We start from the raw sequence: 23501 nt of genomic DNA on the forward strand, positions 1-23501 counted from the left end.
TCGTTGGATTTAACTGTTTAATGGATCATGTCACTGCCCATACCGCAACGTTCGGTGTCATGTCGAATTTATAGTTACCGCAGAATGTCGTATCACAATTTACCGCCATTTATTATTACACTTGGGTATACGCTCGGACGTAGCACCAACGACATGTAGAAATTAGGATCACTTGAGGCTGACCGGGGAGCTTGAGTAATGTACATACTCTTTATCTCTTTTACATTGTATATGTGATTCTCGCAATAACTGGAGTACCTTATGTATCTGTGTCCCTTCGGCGCTACAGTAGTTACGTAATATATTGACAGTGCTCTCGTTAGCACTTCGCAATTCATAACACGAGCTCAACTACACGCCAGAGACACAGGGAAAACGAATAATGAAAAGAAAAGATATTACGTAGGCCGGCGCGCTCTTGTTTTATTCTTTGCGCTGCTCAAAACCTATCCCTCATGTTCTCCCTAGCCAATCAGAACTCTAGTCGTGTAGCCCCTTACCCCACTCGAAGGGACACATGTCCTTGCTCATGCTTTTGTCTCTGAAGAGTGCATCGGCTCGGCAACCACGTGGAAGTATAATTTGAACGCCCTTCCAAAAAAAATCTCCGTTTGGAAGGAAGATGTAGATCATAGTGAGAACTTTATTATCATTCGGTGTAAGTAAATTTAATTCATAAACTTTATAAGGCCAAAAATTATTATGATAGTTATCTTATTACGCATATCCCGCTGTAACCTATATGTCCTTTGAGATATTCACAAGCAAGAACATTGTAACAGGTGGGTGTGGCGTGCACAGAAGGACGTGGTTAAGACAGATAAAGACCTGATATATACTGTGAGAGAAAATCTTCTCTGTATGTCTGGCGGTTGGTCATCCAATTAATTATAGCTGCGTACTACTGTATGAGAAAAGCGTAATTCAAAATAAAGTCCCACGTGCAACAACATTGCATTTCGCATTGTCAAGCAAAACGTTAGTCACATATTACGTATACATTTCTTGCTGAGGAAGACATATTCAGATTTCTCATACAGCAATAGAACACAAGAATTGTTATAATAAAAACAATGTTTTCATGATACAGTAGAACCATTTTAAGGGATCGTTACACCGCATAATTTTACTACATGTAGAATATGAACGGTGGCTTTAGTTTAAATTTGCTGCAAATATAAAACCCGAAACATACGTTTATAAGTAATTCGAAAATATGCAATCTTTAAAAACAAGCAATTAACTACCAATTCATATCGTCTAGCTTAGAATAAACAATTCAAAGCCACTGATTCTAGGTACACGTTAGACATTTTTGTTTTTTTACGTAATATCAACCTACCCGATCCCATTGTGGATCTTGAATAAATCCACATAATACTTTAGAGCCGGTTTGCAATAAAGGATGACCAGCCACACTGTTAAATTAGTAAGTAGATGATGTAAAAATATGAAAATGCTTACATTTGCAAAAATCGTTCGAGACCCTCACGCCGCTGCTCAATAACTTCATCAGAAAATCTATTCGTAAAAATCTTTCCCGGTAATGGAGGAATGGTCACTCTCGATGATTCTCTCTCAAGTATATCGCGAAAATATTCGAAATCGCTATATCTTCTCCTGACAACTGAGTATTTCAACTTGAAGGCAGGTATATTTGTCTAGAGTAGATTAGAAGCAGTCACTAAAATACACAACCAGATACTAACTCTGCAAACAATTTCATAGTCTGTGTATGTTCCTCTTCCATATCCAACTACAAACTATTGTTAAACCTTAGAACACACACATATGGTCTGCAATCTCTTACCATGAGTTTCTGGATTGCGAACCTATGTGTCATTAGAAATTATATACAATAATGATGTACCAAATGCTATTATATACCTCTATTTCCAAAAAATTCTCCGGGATGCCGTAAATTTCTTCAAACGTTTGTTGCTTAAACTGAGGGCGAGAAATGAACTCGAAGTTTCGTGAAGGAGATGACGGCGCGGATGTACGACTATTTGAAGTTGAATTTGTATTTGAGGGGACTGGTAAAGACATAACAAAATCTTTTAACTCGCTAAGACTAATAAAAGCAAGATAGTAGATAAAAGAACTAGATATTTCACCGGTCGCCGTTAGAAAGAGCTATTACCCGTTCAATCGCCAATGTATAACTGAGTAAACAACCAATAATAGATTCTATTATAATGGCTTATTCGTGTCAAAGTTTTATCCTAGCAAAGTTTTATTAGTCCGTAGAGATTATTATAACTTGCCAAAAATATAGCGAACTATTTCCCGCGATAGTGAAGGAATGAGAAGCAAGGCCTGAGCGGTTATGTGAGAGTGATGAGAACGCGAGAAAGATTACAAAAGTACGATAGAGTACCCCAGTTTAATATTATTTAACACATTTTTATGGTAGAAAGTTATTTTGGGTCTAGTTTTTATTAAGCAGTCATCTACTGACTAATTTCGTACTGTTAGGCTACACATAGTTCAATTAAATTATTTTTATGAATTTCTACTTGCATTCAACGTAGAATCGAAGATTTATTATCAGATTTTATATATAATGTTTTTACCAAGGTCTTTACAAGTATGGATTCAAAAGACTCTACGGTAAGGCTGCGGATAGTTACATTTAACATTTGCGGAATTCGCAATGTTCTTCAATACCATCCTTGGAATACACAGAAAACCTTTATGGCTATGTTTGACTTATTAAAAGCAGATATAATCTGTTTTCAAGAAACTAAAATACAATCAAAAGACTTGTCGGAAGAAATGGCATTGGTTCCCGGATTTGATTCATTTTTTTCTTTTGCAAATATAAAAAAAGGCTACTCAGGGGTTGCTATCTATTGTCGTTCATCAATATGTAGACCGTATACCGCTGAGGAGGGCATCACCGGATCATTGTATGTCCCAGCGTCGCGGGAGACTTACAGAGAAAGTCCCAAGGCTGTTGGAGGATATGATTATACAATATCAAATCGGGACGCTTTACAACTTGATTCTGAAGGCCGTTCAATAATTTTAGATTTCAAAATATTTGTTTTGATTGGGGTATACTGCCCTGCTAATGCTTCAAAAGATCGTGACGGGTTTAGAGAAAAATTCTTGGAGGTTTTGTTTGATCGGATTCGCAAATTGGTGACTCTTGAAAATAGAGAAGTTGTATTGATAGGCGATCTGAACGTTATTAGAGATGAGATCGATACTGCGGATATACCTGAAATAATAAAAGAGGGGAATTTAAGGTCATTTAAGGAAACAAACTCAAGAAAACTTTTAGATGAGCTTCTTATGCCTCATGATAAAGGTATTCTGGTTGATCTTTGCAGACAATTTCACCCTAATAGGCAAGGGATGTATACGTGTTGGAATCAAAAGTTAAATGCCAGACCTGCAAACTATGGTATTATATTATTAACAAAGTGCTCTGAGATTGTAACTAAGGGTTTTTAGGTTCTCGAATAGATTATGTGTTAGCAAGCAAAGGATTGTCCGGCTGGTGTAAGAAAGCCGAGATTAGACCAGATCTTTTAGGATCAGATCATTGTCCAGTTTTTGCCGATATTTACTTTCCTTTAGAAAAAGCATCTGAGCTTGTCTCAGATGAAAATAGCTTGCCTGCTCTTGCTTCCAAGTTACTTCCACAGTTTATGGGTCGCCAGAGTATCAAAACAATGTTTAATCGAATGGCAACTTCTAATATTCACTCTCTAGAAAAAATTCACAGTGTAGTACAATCGCATAAGATATTACTCGATGGTAAAGATGGAATGAGGTCAGGTTCTATGGAAGGGAAAAGAAAATTGAAATCGAGATGTGAAATTAGTGGTCGAGAACAAAAAAGGTTGACCCAATTTTTTCGTTCAGACCCCTCTAGTGAGAATACTGATGAGTCACCTGCACTTATACAAGCGCAAGATTTTGTATCTCCACCTTCAACTAGTCGTACCAATGATGAAAACGTATTTCTTGATAATGGTGCTGCACATGGAAAGTTTCTGTCTCCGAAAGATCCAAGGGCCCTGACTGCCGAAACCAAATTGGAAAATGCGGATGTTATCTTCCGGCCACTATCGACTGAATGGCGAAAGATATTTAGAAAACGGCAAGCACCTCAATGTGATGTACATAATGAGCCTTGCGTGCAAAGGGTAACAAAAAAAGCCGGTGCAAATTTAGGTCGTGTATTTTGGATATGCTCAAGGTGAGTTTGAACATTTTATTATGATCTTCTATTGATCCACATTAGACCTGTTGGACCTGGACATCAGACGACATTTAGGAATGGTACCAATACTAGTGCAGAATTTCGATGTCGATATTTTAAATGGGATAGCGAAATTAGGGGGAAATTACAATAGTCAAGTTGTTATCAAGGGAATAAACCAATAATTTATAAAACTATTATCCACTATGTATTATCCACCATTATCTATATACTACTTAAAAAGGGCCATTCAGCTGCTGAGGTCTCTACCAGATCAGGAGACAAGTCGAGTTGAAGATCCGCGTCAAAGAGATCTTCATACAGAAAATCGAAAGACATATCAGATTTAAACTCAATATCTGAAAGCGTACTTGAAGTGGGTGACATACTATCACCAGGGCTAATACATGCAGTCTGGCTACTATCTTCACCATGCTCGTATTCGTTATCCGTAAATAGAAGGATTGGCGTAATATTGTAGTCTGACTGTATTTCATTATCCGCTCGACAAATTTTACGCTTCGTCCGTCTCTGTTTTTCACCAGGCTTTCGCGGAGAATACCTATATTCAGGATGTAAAAGTTTATGCTTGTGCTTCTCTTCTCTGGCAAGATTCTGATAGTGATCACGAATATATTGTGGTTCTTCTCTCCACATCTAGACATAAATGTTAAAATTACCAACTTAACAAAGTGCATACTTTCGTAATGGTACCTTTGCAATTATCCTAGACGCCATGGTGTTGGAGACATCAGATTGGCTCGTAACCACATCATGCTTCATTCCTCGATAAATGATAAATGCATTCCGTGGACGAGGGACCTTAAATTTCTTCACCGAAGCTGTATCAGCTTTTGACCTATTCAAGCTGATAATTGGTCGTCGGGTATTGTTTTCGGGACCTTTAATAGTTGTATTACCTTGAATTTGCACCTTTTTTTGAGATTCCTGTTCCCTGTTCTCTCTTGCTTCAAGCAAAAGCGCTCTAGGGGCCCATGAATCGTTAATTTGTTGAGCTGCATCATCATCACAGACCATGCTGGGCTGCATGCCTTCAGGAATCAAGTAAATATTGCATTTTCGAGATCGAGCAAGCTTCACAACATCCCATGTTGCTATTTCCAAAATCTTGGTGGGCAAAGATTTAGTCAGTGTTGTTTTCTTCATAGTAAAAATTTATTCCCCTATTTTAAGGAGTTCCGAAATTGACGGAAGCCCTGACTTATAAGCCATTTTTACTCCTTATGAAGTGTAGCTTTCTTTGGTTGCAATCCTTCGTTGTCTCATATGAAAGTACAAACCTTCTAAAAGTCGCCACAAATAAAGTTGGACAAATTCGAGTTAGGAACTCAAATACAGAAAGCGAGCAGAAAAAGGGGCGCATGTCGGCGTACGGGGCAAACAAGTTTATGTCGCAGCACCATGTCGTCTTCAACGTATTCTAATATACATAATTATTCAACTTAGCATTATTGGCATAATTAGTGCATAGCGGACTATTTTTACTATACTGTAGTCAGTGTATGCAACATAACATGGCCAACATCAATAATGAAGACAACTTTCTGTTGATAAAGTGAAATAAAGTTGAAAGTCAATATAAGAAAACACGTTCTAGAAAAACGAAGGCGAGTCATGGCCATTCGACATGCAATCAGCCCCAATTGGAATAACCATTAATTAATACCAAATATAAAATTATATACTTTTGCAATTTTCCATCATGATTTTCGATTAATGAGTATGAATTTACTTTGGCGCGTGGCAAACTGTCAGTCTTCCAGTGAACTATATGTTATTCTTGTCATACGACTCGTCGTATTTTAATGGAAATATTTCTCCTTGTAGCTGAAATAATGTAATATGCTACAGGACATAATCGATTCGTGGAGTTACATATGATTAAGAGGTGCGCCATGTTACACGAGTAATGCGAAATCTTCAGTTCATACTAATAGTCAAAAATTGGTCAACCTGTATGTATTTTTGCAAATCAATAATATAACCATCATGGTGCTTTCAGATACGGTAAAAAAAGATACTGACTTGGGCACAGAGAGTAGTGATAATGATGATCTTCTTTCGAATCTTCAGCAATTAGCGGAAACGCTTGAAAAGGCGTTTCCATTAGCATGCAAAAAATCTACACCGTCGTCACTTCTCCAGCTTACAATAATGCACGACATTGTAAAAGCAACCGACGAGGAGTTTGATGATGAAAGATACTTATTAAAATACACCGAATGCAAGCTTGAGTTGCATGAACTCTATTATCATGCATTTATTACAGTAAGTAAATCTGTAATATGTGGATTGACCTAACGATATAAAGAATCCTGAACTTTCGGGATCTATAGACGGGAGATTTCCAATTTTTAAAAAAAAATTAGTATTATCAAATTCTCGGACTTTTTATCCAAAAATTTGTCGAAGTTCAGAAAGACAGAGAAGGTGGAATCGTTATAGATTTCCACTTGATGTTGAAAAACTATTGAAATTTGTATATGAAACCTGCAAGAAGCCCTCAATACTTGAATTGGAAAGCTTGGCGATAATTTGTGATCTCAAGTTCCGTCAGGTCAGTGTGTGGGTAAGATTACTATCTTGAATTGTACCTAAACTTCTTACATATATCTCCAGTTTGCGAACAAGCGCTCTCGATCTAAATCTTCAGTTATATAAATACGCATCAACAAATATACTCATAATATAAGATTGCTTTGAAAATGGCTTATTAAACTACGCTTATATATTTAGAAATATCTTTTGCTGATTTAGAACATTTGCTTACTATCTCATATTTTTTAAATTAATAAATTTATATTAGCTTATAAATTGAATAAAAATAAACGAACAATTAAACAAGTAGTCTCTAAAAAACATGAATATATTATCAAAAGACACAAATAGCATGCATGACACCTTAAAAATGAAAAAATACAAATATTTCAACAATTAAATAAATCATCATCAATCCATTTAAAGTCCGACCAATCTGCCAATGAATTAATGCAAGGATCATCGGCAAAATTGTAGACCTCAGGACATTCAACAATGTCCTTGCCATCACTTGTTACGTGGGGACCTTCTTGAAGGAAAATAGTTGAAGATTGTAAATCGAAAGAAACCTCCTTAGAACAAAGATGTAAATTTGATTCACTTAGATTTTGAAAACCTAAGTGTGCTGGAAGAATAGGCCTAATTTGACGATGCCTTACTGAGCTAAGATTAGCATTTGTTTTCCCTAAATCCCGTCGTTTCGTGACCTTTTGTCGGCTAAATTTATACTCTGGATGTAACTCCTTATGTACAGATGATTCGAGCTTTGCAAGTTTAGCAAATGCATCCTTAACCCTCTGATCTTCTGTTTTCCATAATTGACCAAGTATGATTGAGAAAGCCCGATGATTGGCCAAATCAAAATATTGGGCACAATTCGGAAGTAATGTTCCAAAAGCATTGGTTTTGTTCTTCATAACTGCATGAAAAAAATAAACCTGCACTCTTCTATAAAGCATAAAACAATTTAATGGGCGTTTAAGATAACCCAATGGTTTGCCATTTGTTCTCGGCTTACTCATGGGAGCCAGATACTCAACACAAAATCCCTGATCAAGTAGTCTCTCACGTTGAAGATATACTGAAATAATATCTATCAGTATAGACATAGAAACACCTTTAATCTGAACTACACCCTTAATCATACTTTGTCGAGATTCTGTCATTGGCGATAGCTGAATCTTTAGGGCAGTACGGACGATTGACTCAAGAATAGGAGATATTTCAGAAGATGATGACGGTTCTGATACAAAATGAGATATTTGAGTAGTAGATAAACCAATAATATCTCTCACAGAGCATACTTTATTTTCGACCAATTCTGATACATGATTACCATCACTATTGAAAACCGTGTTTTTTGATAGCAACTCAATGTAGTCATGATTTGGAGTTGCCATAATTACGTTCGAAAGGTGAAGAAAAACCATCTATGTAAGTGGCATCATACTAATGTATACTCTTTATATATCATACTGTGCAATTATCATTTAGAAAATCAAAAATCATAAACATGAATTTTTTATGAATTGAGGCTGATTTTACTAATAGAAAACTTGTACCGGGGTATATTAAGTTTTACGAAACTTTAATTGTTTAAGTTTAACTTTGGGACTTTGTTAAATTAAATTCACAACTTCCTGCACCAAGCGCAACTTCCTGTAACACACAAATAAAATTGTATACATCCTTAAAAATTTATTAATTTAGAAACTCAACAATTCATGATTATCGATATGTGGTAATTACTGATCATTCACTTATTCGTAGAGATGGCCACGGATACGCGAAAATATCCGTATCCGGCGGATATTCTAGCTATGACATTTTGTATTCGAGGATAACGGATATATCCGCATATCCGTGGATACTGGCAAGTAAGGAAGTTAGCCAAGCAGGCTCCAAAAGTCCACAATCAGGAATAGTCAATGCAATTGATTTAACATTGAACTTGTCCCAAATTGTAACTGGCGAACGCGTCGGATTTCAGTTAGGCGGTGCCATCCCAACCGGCTACCAAGACGCGCTTTGATTGGCGATGCATAATTAGCACTTTCTCTCTCCTTAATTTATTTTACCAACGCACTTATCTCTATCCTGCCTTAGCCATGGCTGCTAGAGATTATCTTGCAATTCCAGCCGCTGAACTGTCTATCGAACGTCTATTTAGTGGTGGCAGAGATCTCATTGGAGTTAGACGCTACAACTTAAATGGTGATACAATGAGAAAGTTGATCCTTCTTGGTGAGAGTTTCAAGGGGCCAAAATGATCTAGTGTATATTCAGGTAGTGGTGATTGTCACGTTTTGTTATATATATATATTTGTTACACTTCATTATACTTTCTTGTTAATGTTAATGTTATTGATATATGTTATTGTTACGACTTACAAATACTGTATTGTTTTTAATGGATGTTAAATATTACACTAGAAAAAATACTTTCAACCTTGGAATACTATGATATCCGTCTTTATTCGCAGATATCTATCCGTGGACATCTCTACTTATTCGTTTCGTATTATATGCCTCTTTGTCATATCCGTACTTCAGAAAAAAAAAAGAATCTGGCATTTTCGTGAACATTAACTCGGTAAACAATGCTTGGCGATCTTCCAAAGCATGAACAAGTTTTCGCATGTAATGCTTCATAAAATTTTCTGCTTCTCTGCGTGAAGGTCTGGTCAATGGGATTCCGTTGTTTAGATCCAAGCATCGATAAAGAACCAACATGAAATCAATTCGATATAAAATAAGTTCTTCTTCCCGTTTGAAAAAAATTCTATGAAAAAAAGAAAATGTCAACCTGATTTGTTGATCGGTTAAATCTTTAAAATGAACAAGAAAGTTTCGAAACAGGTCTACACAATTTTGCGTGATGAACCTGTTTTCAAATTTTTTAAATTCGAACGCTCTCTCTGAAGCTTGAAAAAATTCTTGATGAGTTTCATCTTGCCCGTCTGTGTCTAATATCTCTGCCTCATCGGGGTCAAGATCATCTTCATCTGCTGAACCTTCTTCATGATCGGAATCGTTAAAATTTGGAATCGCTTCTGACGCAACTGTGCGTTGACGTTTTCGGGGACCGCCGCGTCGCCGTCTCTTGCGAACGTAAATACTCTTGTTTTGTTTAGAATAATTTTCCAACAGTTTAAGCACCACATAAATCAGTTGCGTGGCCGACCGTAGATGCAAAAGAGAAAAATCTTTAACCACGTTGGGAATAGATACAATTAAATCCAATGTTGTTCCTTCATAAAATATTCTAGATATCATATTATCTGCAATATCCCTGTCCTCTTCATACTCGCTCAAAGACATTTCCGAAATTACCAGAATCTAAATGCAAGTTAGTGCTTTACTATAAGAGAAAAATTTATGTTAGACTTACCATGTTAGTAAAGCAGTCCATTGCACATCGCAGATTTATAAAATCCTATGAGAATTAGAAAGATGTAGACATGATGAATAAATCACATACCTTGTTTTCCATCGACAACCGCATCAGCTTTACTACCGTAATCATACTTTGCTGATCAAGAACACCTGCGATAAGACCAAAGTTTGGTTTTCCGTAATCGTTACCAAACGTTCTGCGTCTTTCCATCTCAGCTTCAAGAAACCATGACACTAGATACAAGAATTGACGTTTATGAAGCTCATCTATATTGGTCGACTCTCGTTCAATGTCTTTTCGGACGCTTATTAAAAGCGCTTTATGCTCCACATTAGATTGATAATAATATATAATGAATTAAATAATACTCACGATTAAAAGCCGCATCAAGAAAATTATGAACAAATTCTATCAGTATTTTTCTCGATTCTTTTGTAATATGTATTGTTGAGGCAAGTTCATCCTAGAAATGTTAAGCATGGGCTCATACTATTAAACAATGCAATACTTACAGGCTCAAAATTCTTTCTACCACCTTGAGGGCGACTCCACGTCTTTGTAGAGTCTAGCACGTCAATTGCAGAGGCCTCTTTTTGTAATGCTTGCTGCCCAGATATGGTCAATCGTCGCTTATCCTAAACAAGGTTAGCATACAAAATCCACAATACAAAATCCATCGTGAAATCATACTGTAACCAAGGACAGCATTGTTCCAAACCGATTGTGCCTACTAGTGTTCGATATAGTATGCAATTTTTTCCCCGTTTCCAAAACACGCCAAGACGATGCATTATCTTTTGCTGCCACGTCTGGCTTGCTATCAACTTGCTTCGACATTTGATAGATCTCCTTAACACTTATACCTCGTATAAGATAAAACACTACTTCTAATACGAAAATGTTAAGAGTAGTATAGTTATCACCCGCTCCCGAAGCCAGTAAAAGTAATAATTCAAATATGTTTTGTTTTTCAAATTCTACTATGGTCAAACTGCGGGAATCATCTTCGTTCTCCGTACGCTCGCCATCAATCATGACAAGATTTCGAAAAAAATATAAAACAACCTTGATAACACTGTCATCTCGTGGCATTCTTTCTACTCGCTTCATGGCCAATGGCGGCAGTGATATTCTAGCAATTGCTTTCAAAACACGGTGACTTTGATGGTTTAATATGGCGCTTTTATAGTATCGTTGTGCTCGATCAATGTGCGATTTCTGTTCTTTCATGTCAACTGTGTTTTGAATGCCATCATTCCCCAATGGCCATGTCAAGTGAACCAGTAACTCAACTAATCTGATTAGAAGTTATCATTGTTTAATTTTAAAACAACTTACCACAACTGAGCGCAACTCGATCCAGTCTTGACGGACCATTGCCAGCTGCCACATCCCAATTTGCAAGAATCTGAGGAATATCCTCAACAACTAAACTAGTACTAGCAATTGTACGAGCTACTTCTAATCGATTAAGTTTTTGATCGTAGGCCTTGAGCCAACGTTTTAGATCCTTCAAACATGCCAGCGCGTCATCGCCGAGGACATAAGGTTGAGAAGGCAGCGTATGGTCAGGACCACCCAATGCACTTACAAGCGACGTGACGTGTGCTCGCACAACTGGATCAACCGTTTCAGTTGGATCCTCCATAAAATGCTTTTAATTCTCATCAAGCTGGTTTGCTTCTTGTCTTCGTGCCTTGTTTCTTAAATCAATTTTGGACGCGACTGTTTTTCGTCAAACGCGTTAAAGTTACCCTGATTAAAGAAGAATGAGTGATTGATTGATTGATTAAATTAATAATTTTTACTGTTGAACCTGCATAGCTACATGTTATATTTTTTTTTTCTCTTTGCCATTTTTGTTAAGGCAAATTGTTATTTATGGATTTTATTCAATTTATTGTTTGTTTACATTTGTGTTTATTTAATGTTTATTATTCTATTTGTTGTTATATAACATATTAGCATCTTCTGCATATTTTTCTCTTTGCTATTTTTGTTTCTCAAGGCGCGACTAACACCTTCTTAAGCACGACATCTTACAGGTTATGATTCGGAGCCATCTCCAGGGCTCATTAACTGCAAGATTTCGTGCTTATGAAGGTGATAGTCACGTCACGCCTTTAGAAAAACTAGGTATTGATGTAGGACAGGAAGGAATTGTAAGACAACAACCCTAAACCCTACAGTCCAGCATGAAAAATTTAGCACCTTATCCACAAAATGCTTGCACGATTAAGCTGCTAGGTTTTTTGTTTTCAGTTGGCACTTGAAATTTGTCGCAAATTAAATACAATTGAAAATATGAATTTTTTTTAGTAAACCGTAGTGTATATTTTTAGAGCAAATATATAAATTGCGGTGTTATTTTTCTATTAAATAATCTGTTGACATAATGCTATAGAGTGACCGCGTAAACACTTTGTCGATGAAATGAATGACCGCGACAAAATTTCATGCCAGCACGTTTTCGTTGATGAGATCAGTTTCTTTAATAAGACGGTACTGCACAAAGTCAAACTTGTTTGTAAACACTTTTAAACATTCTAAATATTTAAACTTTCGCTCCTCGAGATTTTCAATCCCGTTTCATTTTCGAACCATGTCTACCGATCCTGCTCTTGATCTTCTTTCCAATGCCTTTGGAGCTTCTCTCACCTTGAATAACCCGAACGTATGATTTTTCTAGGCTATGATTAACGTGTTTGATATGCTAACTATACTAGGCTACTGCTACTTTGGAATCTAAGTTTCCTACGCTGACTCCCGAGCAAGAATCTCAGCAAGCGGAAGTTTTGAAGCTTTCAGAAACTTTTCCTGAATCAGCAAAAGAACTCAACGAGCTTCTCGCACAAGACAAGAAGTTTCTTTTGGGAACTGACAAGCCATCAGTTGCTGATTTGATTGTTTACGCGCGGGCTCGTGAACCTATTGTTGCGTCATGGGACGTTAATATTCAAAAGGAGAATGCAAACATTGTTCGATGGGCTGAACGTGTTCAAAAATCTGGATTACTAAAGCCTGACAACGGAGCCAAGTTTGTGAAGTCACTTCTAGACGAGGGTAACAAAAAGAAAAAGGAGAAAGGACCGAAGCCCCAGCCCAAAAAGGAAGCTGTTGTGATTACACCGGCGTTGGTTGATTTACGGGTTGGTTTTATTCAAAAGGCGGTTAAGCATCCTGATGCTGATGCACTTTACGTTTCTACTATCGACGTGGGCGATGAGACTGGACCTCGAACTGTTTGCTCCGGTCTTGTGAAATATGTCCCAATTGAGGACATGCAGCAACGATATGTCATCGTGGTGGCCAACCTCAAGCCGGTGACCATGCGCGGCATTAGATCTGAGGCCATGGTTCTCTGTGCGTCTAATACGGAAACGGTTGAGTTTACGATTCCGCCCGAAGGATCAAAGCCCGGTGACAAGGTTTTCTTTGAAGGATTTGATGGCACTCCAGAACCAGTGCTCAATCCTAAGAAGAAAATCTTTGAGACTGTTCAGCCAAATTTTACCACGGCAGATGATCTGTCAGTGATTTACAAGACGCCTGAGGGTGAAATTAGAAAGTTAGTTAACAAAGAGGGCAAGATTATCAAGTCAAAGAGCATTACTGCTGCTCGTGTTAGCTAAATAGAAAATTGATACTGCCCTGCGCCATTATTTGGGTATTCGAGCTGTCATTTGGAAAACGGTGGTTTCGACTATTTTTCGCATGTATATTATAAAAAAAATATAATTATTTACATATTTACTTTGACTTTCCATAAAGTTACTTGTTCTACGTATAAATTTAAACTAAAGTCGCAGTACATATGCTGTCACATAACCCAATTAATTATCACTCTCGGCTAAGGGTCCAAAAAGTCTCATTTTGTGCGGGGAAAAGCTTATTTTTTTTGATTACTTTGGCTTTAAGTGTAAAGTTTCGCCGTGGCCAACGTGTCAAGTCAGAACTATTCCACACCACCTCGGATTAACTCGGCCTGATCAAAACTCATTTATAGTTGTTCAAGCGAAATTTACGAAATATCCAAGACGAGGAGTTTATTAAGTTCCGTGGTCTATCGACACGATTATGATCTAGAACTCTACGACCGAGGTCTTGTACGTCGATATCAACCAGGCACGAAGGTTAAGAAATAGAGAATGCAGCGCAAAAATAATGGCCTGCTATTCCGGTCGCGCAATCAAACTTTAGAGCTAGATAGGTATGGGATTTAAATTTTTTTTTAGGTGATTTGGTATAACTAAATGCCATTGATAGTATATATTCAAGAACAAATGTGGTCGACAAGCCAAAGTGGGCCCGGCCCAAGGTGCAGCGACCGGCCATCTTAACAGCAACAGCATTAACAATCATGTTATTGATTAGATTTTTGTGCGGTGAATTGCTTCACAGGATCGAAAGCAACGACACGAATGGCATAATATTTTATGACTTGGCTGATTCGCATTCAACCATTAATGGCTGGGAAAACGGAGAGAAAGTTTTACTTTGCATCCCACTTCGTGATGCAGAAAATCATATTCCATTAGTGTTTTCGCAACTTCGGAATTTAAGCTATCCTCATTCATTGCTGGACATTGCCTTTCTGATTTCGGATTCCAAGGATAACACAAAGAACGTGTTGGAATCGCAGTTAAAGTTATTACAAACAGACGCAGACCCGTACATGCGATATCGAAATGCTGAAGTGTTTGAGAAAGATTTTGGTCAAGCTATCGGTCAGGATTTTTCCGCAAGGCATGGGTTTGCAGCACAGGGTCCCAGAAGAAAACTTATGGGACGAGCGAGGAACTGGTTATTGTCCACTGCATTGAAGCCAGATCACAGCTGGGTATACTGGCGGGATGCGGATATTGAAAGTGCTCCAAGCACTATTATCGAAGATTTAATGATGCATGATCAGGATGTAATTGTACCCAACGTGTGGAGGCCGTTGCCTGAGTGGCTTGGTGATGATGAGCAGCCGTATGATCTAAACGCGTGGCAAGAAAGTGATGCTGCTCGTGAACTTGCCAAAACTCTTAATGAGGATGATGTTATAGTTGAAGGGTATGCCGAATACGCCACTTGGAGACCGCATCTTGCATACAGTCGCGAATCGAATGGTAATCCTGGTGACGAGGTTGACCTTGATGGCGTCGGCGGAGTCTCGATCTTGGTGAAAGCTGCCGTGTTCAGATCAGGGGCACACTTTCCTGGATTCGCATTCATGAATCATGCCGAAACTGAAGGATTTGGCAAAATGTGCCGAAAAATGGATTACACGGTTAAAGGGTTATCTAATTACGTTGTCTGGCATATTTTTGAACCAAGCAGTGACGACCTTGAAAAGAAGAAAGAGTATGAACAAAATAAAAAGAAAACTGAGGAACAAAAAGAACAACAAGGTGTATCTACAAATGATGATAAACATGAAATCACCGAAGTTTCAGAGGATAAGGTGGAGGATGTTGGAGAAGCAGCACGGTTTGGTGATGACAATAACGTGCCAGATCAGAAGAAAGAAAATGATGGTGGAGAAAAGTTGAAACAAAAACCTCATTTTGAACCAGATATTAGACGTGAAACTAAAATTGAGCAAGAAGAGTCAAAAGAACCAAAGGCATCAGGCATCCCTGACAAGGTATAAAAAAACAACAAGAAATGATTTTGCAGGCAAAAGCACAGCAAGTCAGCAAGCATGAACTTTTCAGAATTTATGGGTAAACGAGCATCCTGTAAAAGCAGGTATCAAAACCATATGTGGATGATAAAATTGAGATATAAATATCAGAGCTGGTTTCGGCTTTTTTAGCTTTAGGCTAGAATCAGAATACCCAGTCATTACACTCACAACAGAGCCAAAGGCTTCATGTATTATACATATGCATATATATATTTTTTAAATTAATTTTCATGAAAATCATTGTACATTGTCTTTTGCTCATTGCATTGCTACCAAATCAAATATATTATATAATTATACATCATGGATCTAGCTTAAAAGTACAATGTCTAAAGAAACACTCAGACAGTACTTAGTTTGGGTTAGCTTCAACTTTGTTCTCAATCAAGTCATGAAATGCAATGATGGAGCGGATTAGCGAACTCAGATATATAGACATTAACTCATCATTGGTCTTGATCGTAAAAGCCCTGAGCAGCTCACTCTCGCCACTTTTACCAGTATCAACTGAATCTGAAGACGGCGTAGATAGATTCGGTAAAAGATTGAAAACGTCTTGAAACTTGTTGAGAATGACGTGGTTGACTGGCAGTTCACCAGAAACAACTTTTGCTAGATAACCGCCAATCTCGTTTAACCTGTGATGGAGACCTTTAAGAGATTGCAGTTGCTGAGTGAGCCTGGTGGACAAGGTACCAACGGCGCCGTCTCGTATGTCCCGAAGCAAATGCTCCACACCAATCTCTTCTGCTTCTTCTGCTTCGATGATTGAAGGAGTATGAACAAACGTCCGCGAGGTGGTAGTGCCATCATCTTTAATCTCTTCAACCGCAAAGTATGCTTCTGTTGGTACGTTAATGCTCTTGAGGTGGACGTCGACAACGACAAGTAGTGGATTGGGAGTGTAACGCTTGAACAGATCGTTGATCTCTAGATCAGCCGATTGCCGCTTGGGGCCTGTGTGATACCATCCAATAAGTTTTTCCCGAGCATTGACCTTCTTGAACATATCATTCATCATCTCGATGAAGTTGTGATCCAAAAACCACACCGATGAATCTTTGTCATCCTCCTCAAATGGAACTAAACCACACCAAGTCAATACGGGACATCACTTTCGATCGGAATATAAACTAAATACTACATACCAGCGAAACTGTTGGTAACGCGCACAATCGATCCAGTATTCTGTCCCAGCAGAACACCGACCACACGCTTCTTTGTGCCCTTGACCGTTCGGTTATAGTGATCGACCACTGACAGCAGCACCAGCGGGGCAACCGTGACGGTTTGGTTTACCAACGCGATGGTTTCTGAAGTCGCGGCAGGCATCTCAATTGACAGAACGTGTGCAAATGTTAAGTAAAAGCTCTACCGAACGGATCTGTTGAGCACGAAAGGTAAATGGCTTCTGAGAACCTGATGGATGCAATGAATGCCCATAGTGCGAGCCATTCGCTGCTTACAGGCTAAGGGGTATGTGGCTTGATTTTTGTTTTTTTGGCACCAAGACCGTCGCGCTTGTTCTGGTGCCCAATGCCCGAAAAATCAATATAAAACAACATAATGAACGCAAACACTGGCCGCTCGCTATTCGTCCACGTCTGCTCCGCCTGAACGGCATCGTGAAATCGAACCAATTGGCAAGCCCACCGTACAGCGAGCTCCGAGTATTAGTAGTCGTAGAATTGTTAGGCATTGTAACTATCTGGCCATTGTGACAAGCCCTGGTTTATGTTTTTTTTCGGTCAAAGTTTCCCGGTTGTCAGCCGTCCCCCCGGGAGTTTGGGTTTTTTTTTTCTCGATAATACATACAATACAATACTATTTACCGCGCCGCTCCATTCACCCGCGCATTTATTTCTATTTGTTTCTTTCATATATATATTCATCACCTGTATCAATTGCTCTTTTTGGCCTAAAGATCTATTTGTGAAAATGAGCAGTGTCGACCAGTTTATTAGTGCTCAAGCGAATGCTTTGGCAAAATACTTTGCGTTCAAGAACTCCTACCCTGAACAGACCTTGATCGACGAAGTCAAGTCCAAGAAGGACAATGTTGAAGCCTTGGCCCCGCACATTCAGTCAGTTCTTATTGGACCGCCTGGTGCAGGTGAGTGATACATGCTGTTTGTTTGTGTGAAATTGTGTGTATTGACATTGTTGCCAAAGGCAAGGGAACCCAGGCGCCTGTTCTTAGCAACTTTTTCCAAGCTTGCCATCTGGTAAGCATTATTTTTTTTTATTGCAGCAGTCATTAATGAATGAGTTATTAACAATGAAATTAAGTCTACTGGTGATATTCTTAGAGCCCATGTTACTAAGGGCACTGACCTTGGCAAGCAGGCCAAGGTCATCATGGATCAGGGCGGCCTAGTTCCGGACGAGATTATGGTTGGTCTGATTGAAGATGAGCTCAAGAACAACATTGCTTGCAAGAATGGGTAAGCCTTACTTTAACTGCCCCTCTTTTTTTTTTTTTTTTGTCTAACAGGGCCTAGTTTCATTCTTGATGGCTTCCCAAGAACCGTGCCACAGGCTGAGAAGCTTGACGCCATGTTGACCGAGCGCAACACTCCCCTCAAGCGTGCTGTTGAGCTTAAGATTGATGACCAGCTTCTCGTGGACCGTATTACCGGAAGATGGGTTCATCCAGCATCTGGCAGATCTTACCACACCATTTTCAACCCGCCAAAGATTGCCGGCAAGGACGACTTCACGGGCGAGGCTCTCATTCAGAGATCTGATGACAATGCTGATGCGCTCAAGAAACGTCTCAACACCTACCATGCTCAGACTGAGCCTATTGTTGAATACTACAAGAAGAAGAGCATCTGGAACGAGATTGATGCTTCCAAGAAGCCTTCCGAGGTTACCAAGGACATTCTTTTCTCCTTTGGCAAGGAAATTTTCTACAAGACCCAGGTTTACCATGCCTACTCCGGAAGACAGTTCTCGTGGTGGTCATATGACGCTAAGGCTGCTCCCGCTAAAGAGACCAGCTTGGTCGAATAAAGCCGCCACAAATGTGTGCACTTTAAACATGTACAATATTAATCGTAATCGCACGTTGTTTCTTTGTATGCTTTCCATCAACATTTGTTTAGTTCCGCGATTGCACTTTTTTTTGGGTAATAAAAGTATTTAGTTGAAATGTTTCAATATTAAAAGCAACAGTTTACGTAAACCATACTAAGGGTTAATCGGGGCGCAATCACTACGCGCAATCCTTATTTATTGCCGTGGGGACCGCTTCGCACACCTTCAATCAACTGGCGACCGATCTGTTTGGCCTCCAATTCTTTCCTTGGTTGCAAGCTTTACATTTGCTGCTTCTCCCTACCAGAGTTAAATCACGATGGCGGCGCTTCGTGGAGTAGATTATAAAGCTGATGCGGATTTGGCAATCTCTATTAAGAAGGCCACGTCGATTGAGGAGACTGCGCCAAAGCGAAAGCATGTTCGAAGTAAGTTCGGTCAATTATTTGCCGTTTTAATAGCTAACATGACACGTAAAGGCTGTATTGTGTACACTTGGGATCATAGATCGTCGGCTGCGTTTTGGTCGTCTTTAAAGATTCAGCCGATTCTGGCCGATGAAATCCAAACTTTCAAAGCGTTAATTACGGTGCATAGGATCCTGCAAGAAGGTCATCCATCCGCTCTTCGTGAAGCTCAAAATCAAACTAGCTGGCTTGAAACCTGTGCTCGAAGCACTCAAGGCGAAGGTTCCAGAGGATATGGGCCGTTGATTAGAGAATATGTTGACTTTCTGTTATCTAAATTGAGATTCCACCGGAACCACCCGGAGTTTAACGGTGAGATGAAGCTTGCTTAACCAATAATTTTTTTCATATGTGTGGCTGACACATGCACAGGTACTTTTGAATATGCCGAGTACATTTCGTTAAAGACGATTGACGATCCGAACGAAGGTTATGAGACGATTTCGGACCTAATGAATTTGCAAGATCAAATCAATTCTTTCCAGAGATTGATTTTTTCTCATTTTCGATCTGGCTCTTCCAATGAATGTAGAATTTCTTCATTGGTTGGTCTTGTTCACGAATCTTACGGTATCTACAAGTTTATTACTTCAATGCTAAGGGCCATGCATAAGACGACCAATTCAGATGAAGCATTGGAGCCGCTAAGGATTAGATATGAAGCTCAACATCATAGGCTTGTTAAATTTTATTACGAGTGTGCTAATTTGCGATATTTGACAAGTTTGATCTCCGTTCCCAAATTACCGATTGTAAGTTCACATAACGAAGACGATACATCAAGTTAGTAAAACTAACTTAGATAGGATCCGCCGGATTTATTTAAAGATGATGGTGATGATGATGATTCTGCTCCTTCACTACCAAGGCGTCCCGGTGGCGATTCGGCTTTAGAGACGCCGGTTTCAGTTTCGCCTGAACCCACGCCAGCGGCAGATACTAGTAACGATTTGGTGTACGCTCAGGAATTGGCCCGTCAGCAACAGGAATATGAGGAAGAACAGCGAAGATTGGCAGCACAGCGTGAAGCAGAGATTTATCAGCAGCAACAGCTAGCCCAGCAGCAACAACAGCAGTTTGAAGATCAGCAACGTGCAATCGCTGAGCAGCAACGCTTAGCACAGGAACAGCTACTGAGAGATCAATTGCAAAGCCAGGCACAAGGTCGTGCTGCTGAATTAGAACGAGATATTCTTGCGTTACGCGGACAATATGATCAAGATCAGCTTATGCTTGAGCGATATGATGGTCGCGTGAAGGCGCTAGAAAATGAAATCCAGCAATTGTCTTCTACTAATGCATTGCAACTTCAATCCAAGGATGATCAGATTAAGTCACTTCAAGAGCAATTGGCTGCATGGAAATTAAAGTACAGTAAATTGGCCGAAGTTTACACGCTTCTTCGAACAAAATATTTAATTTCATTTAAAGATATGCAATTGAAAGCTGCATCGGCACAGGAAGCTATTGAGAAAAAGGAGAAGTTAGAAAGAGAGCTTAAGGCAAAGAATCTTGATCTTGCTGATTTAATTCGCGAAAGGGACAAGGCCAAGCTTGAACTTGACCGTGTTCGGGGTGGAAAATCAGATGAAGCTGATAAGCTTCGACGTGAACTTGATGATCTCAACAGCAAGCTGAATTTGGCTGAAAAAGAAAGAGGAACAGAGTTATCATCACTTTTGGCTCGTCATAACCGAGAATTGGAAGAACTTGAGAGGCAGTTACATAATAAGCAGATTGCGTTGGATGAATTATCTGATCGCGTGCAAGGATTTGATGGTGAATCTGAGAGATTGCTTCGAGAGAAGGAGGAAGAACTTGAAGTTTACAAGGCTGGCTTGGACGAGGCGCTTTTGAAACTCAATGAATTGACATTGAACCAAAAGGATTCCGACGCGGCTATTGATGGTCAGATTGATGGCATCCTTCTTGAACATCTCGGCAAACTTAGCTCGATTATCGACGCCGTGTTGAAATCTTCAGCTCAGCGCATTCAAGATGCCGTGTTTGAGTTGGATTCACCCATGCAGGCCGGTAATCAAAACTCGTCACCAAGTTATTTGCTGTCCATGATTGAAAAAGGTGCAACCGCCGCGACTGATTTTGCCACCGCGTTTAATAACTTTATTGCCGACGGTCCTAATGGTGACCATTCCGAAGTGATTCAGACCTCGGCCGTGTTTTCCAGTGCCATCGCTGACATTCTGATCAACGCCAAGGGCCTGACCCGTCTTGCCCCTGATGAAAAGAGAGCGGACACAATAATCAGCATTGCTCGTGATAGTGCGATCACTTCAGAAAAGTTTTTCACCAATCTGCTTTCAGACAAGCTCGTGCCACTCTCTGTTGACCAAAGAACGGATCGGGTTATTTCAAATAACATGGACGTTCAGCGAAGTCTTATTCGCCTCAGCAAGCTCGCAGAGACGTTTGCACCACAAAACAACATCAACGGAGCAAACGGGATTGGTAACGTGGATATTGGCGAATTGGTTGAACGTGAGATGAACAACGCTGCCGAATCAGTCGCCAAGGCAGCTGCCAGGCTGAATCAGTTATTACTCAAGCCTAAGAACCCGGATCTGTCGTCATTCGATTTAAAGATTCACGAAGCCATTCTCGCTGCCGCGGTCGCGGTTACGAACGCGGTCGCGGTGTTGATCAAGGCCGCCACGGATTCTCAAAACGAAATCGTGGCCGAGGGACGTGGGTCGAGCACGAAAACTGCTTTTTACAAAAAGCACAACAGATGGACCGAGGGACTTATATCTGCTGCAAAAGCGGTGGCAACGTCGACCAACGTTTTGATTGAAACCGCAGATGGCGTTATTAATGGCAATAACTCTCTTGAGCAACTTATTGTCGCATCGAATGAAGTCGCGGCCTCGACCGCACAATTAGTGGCCGCATCGAGGGTTAAGGCCTCGTTCATGTCCAAGACGCAAGATCGGTTGGAAAATGCTAGCAAGGCCGTGAATGGTGCGTGCCGTACGCTTGTATCCAAGGTTCAAGCCATTCTTCAAGAGCGTGGTTGGGGTGCGGATGATGAGTTTGGTGAGAAAGTGGATTACAGCAAGTTATCGGCTCATGAGTTTAAACGACGAGAGATGGAGCAACAGGTTGAGATTCTCAAGCTGGAGAACGATTTGTCATCTGCCAGGAAGAGATTGGGAGAGATTCGTAAGGTTAGTTACAGGCAGGACGAGTAACAGGAGAGAGTGTAGAAGTTACATTGTTTTTTTATTTTTTATTTTTTTTTTTTTGGAAAATTTTACTATAATGTATTACCATATGATTTTATTGCAATAATTTTTTTTTTTGGTCAAGGGGAAAGTAAGCGGTGGGGGATCCAAAGTTGGTCAAAAAAATGATGCAGAAAAAGAAATAGAAAGAAATTGTACAAACTTAAGGTCTCGAGATGATTGCGTACCAGTTATCTCGTTCATATCCGGTTTCGACAATCACGCCACCAGCTGCTTGCACGTCTGATTCTAATTCACCTTGCCTGTATAAATGATAATACCGTTGAAACACTTTTTCGTCACCTGAAGATTTGGTAACCCACGGCACCATGACGTCCTGATCCGAAGTCTCATCCCATCCTCGTCTTGAACCCTTTTGTTCTAACGCCCATACGTAAATTAATGCCGTACCGGTTAGTCTTAATTTTAATAGCATGGTTTTAATGGCTTGTATTCTTCTTGCCGGGGTCGCGAAATGATGAATCACTGCGACCGAGATTGCAAAGTCAAACCTGGCGTTCGGATGCGCCAGTTCGATCGCGTCCGACACGACCACGTCGCGATCCCGGTTCTTGCCCACCGCGTGACCGACCAATTGATCACTTCGATCAGATCCAATCAGCCAAACTTGCTTGTTAACCGACAGGTACTTGCCATTACCGCAACCAACGTCGATGCCGATCGCGCCCGCAGGTTGTGATTTCAAAAACCGGTCCACCACCGGCCAGGGCTTGTACCGGGTTTGCGAAAAATGAGCCGCGATTTGGTTGTACACGGTGTGAACATGGTCTTGTTCCAACGTGAGCACGTCGTCGTCATGATTGCCGTCGGTGCTCATGATTGTCGAACCGGATTCATTTACCGTTTCGATTGATTTTGTGTCGCCGAATCTTTTTTTTTTTTTTTT

General features: G+C 39.8%; 13 protein-coding genes across 13 annotated transcripts; 7 read left to right on the top strand and 6 right to left on the bottom strand.

Moving 5' to 3' along the window:
- Nucleotides 1–1342: 1342 nt before the first annotated feature.
- V1514DRAFT_270982 (Phox homologous domain-containing protein) lies at nucleotides 1343–1974 on the bottom strand (the record flags this gene model as incomplete). The annotated part of the gene is made up of 5 exons (XM_066924821.1): nucleotides 1343–1418; nucleotides 1465–1661; nucleotides 1710–1756; nucleotides 1811–1832; nucleotides 1888–1974. Coding segments are annotated over 5 exons (429 nt in total), but the record flags the coding sequence as incomplete, so codon positions are not given.
- Nucleotides 1975–2484: 510 nt separating this feature from the next.
- V1514DRAFT_294155 (DNA-lyase 2) lies at nucleotides 2485–4538 on the top strand. The gene is made up of 3 exons (XM_066925387.1): nucleotides 2485–3412; nucleotides 3463–4213; nucleotides 4259–4538. Exons 1-3 carry the CDS (start codon nucleotides 2593–2595, stop codon nucleotides 4368–4370), a joined length of 1683 nt encoding a protein of 560 aa, XP_066783321.1. The 5' UTR covers nucleotides 2485–2592; the 3' UTR covers nucleotides 4371–4538.
- On the bottom strand, nucleotides 4330–5804 carry V1514DRAFT_75863 (uncharacterized protein). The gene is made up of 2 exons (XM_066930133.1): nucleotides 4931–5804; nucleotides 4330–4873 (listed from the first exon to the last, which is right to left on the bottom strand). The coding sequence occupies exons 1-2, from the start codon at nucleotides 5381–5383 to the stop codon at nucleotides 4442–4444; spliced, it is 885 nt and encodes a 294-aa protein (XP_066783322.1). The 5' UTR covers nucleotides 5384–5804; the 3' UTR covers nucleotides 4330–4441.
- A 422-nt stretch (nucleotides 5805–6226) lies between these two features.
- On the top strand, nucleotides 6227–6824 carry V1514DRAFT_320160 (uncharacterized protein; the record flags this gene model as incomplete). Its single annotated transcript, XM_066925987.1, has 2 exons — nucleotides 6227–6505; nucleotides 6549–6824. The coding sequence occupies 2 exons, from the start codon at nucleotides 6227–6229 to the stop codon at nucleotides 6822–6824; spliced, it is 555 nt and encodes a 184-aa protein (XP_066783323.1).
- Nucleotides 6825–7016: 192 nt separating this feature from the next.
- On the bottom strand, nucleotides 7017–8289 carry V1514DRAFT_331318 (uncharacterized protein). Its single transcript, XM_066927660.1, has one exon. It carries the CDS (start codon nucleotides 8203–8205, stop codon nucleotides 7165–7167), a length of 1041 nt encoding a protein of 346 aa, XP_066783324.1. The 5' UTR covers nucleotides 8206–8289; the 3' UTR covers nucleotides 7017–7164.
- Nucleotides 8290–8883: 594 nt separating this feature from the next.
- On the top strand, nucleotides 8884–9045 carry V1514DRAFT_320162 (uncharacterized protein; the record flags this gene model as incomplete). The annotated part of the gene is made up of 1 exon (XM_066925988.1): nucleotides 8884–9045. One exon carries the CDS (start codon nucleotides 8884–8886, stop codon nucleotides 9043–9045), a length of 162 nt encoding a protein of 53 aa, XP_066783325.1.
- Nucleotides 9046–9061: 16 nt separating this feature from the next.
- V1514DRAFT_367861 (timeless protein-domain-containing protein) lies at nucleotides 9062–11865 on the bottom strand. Its single transcript, XM_066929886.1, has 7 exons — nucleotides 11511–11865; nucleotides 10863–11464; nucleotides 10685–10807; nucleotides 10545–10635; nucleotides 10257–10489; nucleotides 10167–10211; nucleotides 9062–10114 (listed from the first exon to the last, which is right to left on the bottom strand). The coding sequence occupies exons 1-7, from the start codon at nucleotides 11818–11820 to the stop codon at nucleotides 9263–9265; spliced, it is 2256 nt and encodes a 751-aa protein (XP_066783326.1). The 5' UTR covers nucleotides 11821–11865; the 3' UTR covers nucleotides 9062–9262.
- A 909-nt stretch (nucleotides 11866–12774) lies between these two features.
- Nucleotides 12775–13804, top strand: V1514DRAFT_280822 (uncharacterized protein; the record flags this gene model as incomplete). The annotated part of the gene is made up of 2 exons (XM_066925050.1): nucleotides 12775–12846; nucleotides 12899–13804. The coding sequence occupies 2 exons, from the start codon at nucleotides 12775–12777 to the stop codon at nucleotides 13802–13804; spliced, it is 978 nt and encodes a 325-aa protein (XP_066783327.1).
- A 304-nt stretch (nucleotides 13805–14108) lies between these two features.
- On the top strand, nucleotides 14109–16152 carry V1514DRAFT_294165 (Anp1-domain-containing protein). Its single transcript, XM_066925388.1, has 2 exons — nucleotides 14109–14382; nucleotides 14439–16152. The coding sequence occupies exons 1-2, from the start codon at nucleotides 14321–14323 to the stop codon at nucleotides 15808–15810; spliced, it is 1434 nt and encodes a 477-aa protein (XP_066783328.1). The 5' UTR covers nucleotides 14109–14320; the 3' UTR covers nucleotides 15811–16152.
- On the bottom strand, nucleotides 16028–17251 carry V1514DRAFT_331323 (maintenance of mitochondrial structure and function-domain-containing protein). Its single transcript, XM_066927661.1, has 2 exons — nucleotides 16995–17251; nucleotides 16028–16929 (listed from the first exon to the last, which is right to left on the bottom strand). Exons 1-2 carry the CDS (start codon nucleotides 17176–17178, stop codon nucleotides 16199–16201), a joined length of 915 nt encoding a protein of 304 aa, XP_066783329.1. The 5' UTR covers nucleotides 17179–17251; the 3' UTR covers nucleotides 16028–16198.
- A 430-nt stretch (nucleotides 17252–17681) lies between these two features.
- On the top strand, nucleotides 17682–19010 carry V1514DRAFT_331326 (adenylate kinase-domain-containing protein). Its single transcript, XM_066927662.1, has 4 exons — nucleotides 17682–17959; nucleotides 18019–18071; nucleotides 18136–18290; nucleotides 18348–19010. Exons 1-4 carry the CDS (start codon nucleotides 17785–17787, stop codon nucleotides 18859–18861), a joined length of 897 nt encoding a protein of 298 aa, XP_066783330.1. The 5' UTR covers nucleotides 17682–17784; the 3' UTR covers nucleotides 18862–19010.
- An 82-nt stretch (nucleotides 19011–19092) lies between these two features.
- On the top strand, nucleotides 19093–22826 carry V1514DRAFT_331328 (ANTH domain-containing protein). The gene is made up of 4 exons (XM_066927663.1): nucleotides 19093–19313; nucleotides 19365–19664; nucleotides 19725–20104; nucleotides 20159–22826. Exons 1-4 carry the CDS (start codon nucleotides 19205–19207, stop codon nucleotides 22559–22561), a joined length of 3192 nt encoding a protein of 1063 aa, XP_066783331.1. The 5' UTR covers nucleotides 19093–19204; the 3' UTR covers nucleotides 22562–22826.
- Nucleotides 22504–23495, bottom strand: V1514DRAFT_331330 (S-adenosyl-L-methionine-dependent methyltransferase). The gene has a single exon (XM_066927664.1). The coding sequence runs from the start codon at nucleotides 23430–23432 to the stop codon at nucleotides 22758–22760; it is 675 nt and encodes a 224-aa protein (XP_066783332.1). The 5' UTR covers nucleotides 23433–23495; the 3' UTR covers nucleotides 22504–22757.
- Nucleotides 23496–23501: the final 6 nt, after the last annotated feature.

Source organism: Lipomyces japonicus (genome assembly GCF_038497905.1).
Source record: "Lipomyces japonicus strain CBS 7319 unplaced genomic scaffold V1514scaffold_20, whole genome shotgun sequence".
Classification (NCBI taxonomy): domain Eukaryota; kingdom Fungi; phylum Ascomycota; class Lipomycetes; order Lipomycetales; family Lipomycetaceae; genus Lipomyces; species Lipomyces japonicus.